This window comes from Rhagoletis zephyria, unplaced genomic scaffold (genome assembly GCF_001687245.7).
Source record: "Rhagoletis zephyria isolate East Lansing unplaced genomic scaffold, Rhagoletis_zephyria_1.1 Rzeph_scaffold_07091, whole genome shotgun sequence".
Classification (NCBI taxonomy): Eukaryota; Metazoa; Arthropoda; class Insecta; order Diptera; family Tephritidae; genus Rhagoletis; species Rhagoletis zephyria.
Genome location: NW_016164174.1, coordinates 334 through 878, shown reverse-complemented (window position 1 = coordinate 878; position 545 = coordinate 334). Strand labels below are relative to the sequence as shown.

General features: G+C 48.5%; 1 protein-coding gene across 1 annotated transcript in view; it reads left to right on the top strand.

Moving 5' to 3' along the window:
• Positions 1–240: 240 nt before the first annotated feature.
• The window catches only part of LOC108373859 (uncharacterized), a 631-nt gene continuing 326 nt past the window's right edge, over positions 241–545 (top strand). The window contains exon 1 of the mRNA XM_017629801.1: positions 241–545. Coding sequence (XP_017485290.1) covers positions 241–545 — 305 coding nt within the window.

The following is a 545-nucleotide window of genomic DNA, read 5'->3' as shown; positions in this document are numbered from 1 at the left end:
AGCTTTGCGGAGCCGTACTGCTCGCGGAAATCATAGAATCCGTAATCAAGAACCTCGACCTAGGGCAAGTTAAAACATATCTTTGGACAGATTCGACCATCGTACTCGCATGGATACGAAAGCCGCCTTGTTCTTGGTCAACTTTCGTCGCACANTTTGTCTGACGCGCGAGACAAAACGATTTCAAAATATAACCACCAAATACTTACGTGGCATTTTATACCCGCTGCAGCCCCTCACATGGGAGGATTGTGGGAAGCAGGTGTAAATAGCTTTAAAAGCCACTTTAAAAAGGTGGCATCCGCTCACAAATACACCTTTGAAGAGCTCAGTACGCTTTTGTGCCGGATTGAGGCGTGCCTCAATTCGCGACCACTGAGTCCCTCTTCAAATGAGCCAAATGACCTGGAGCCGCTTACTCCCGGCCATTTTCTCACGGGTGGACATCTTATGGCTCCGCCAGAACCTGATGTGAATGAGAACCCTGCCTCCATCGTCAATCGATGGCAAAAACTAAAAGCACTGCATCAGACGTTTTGCAGGCG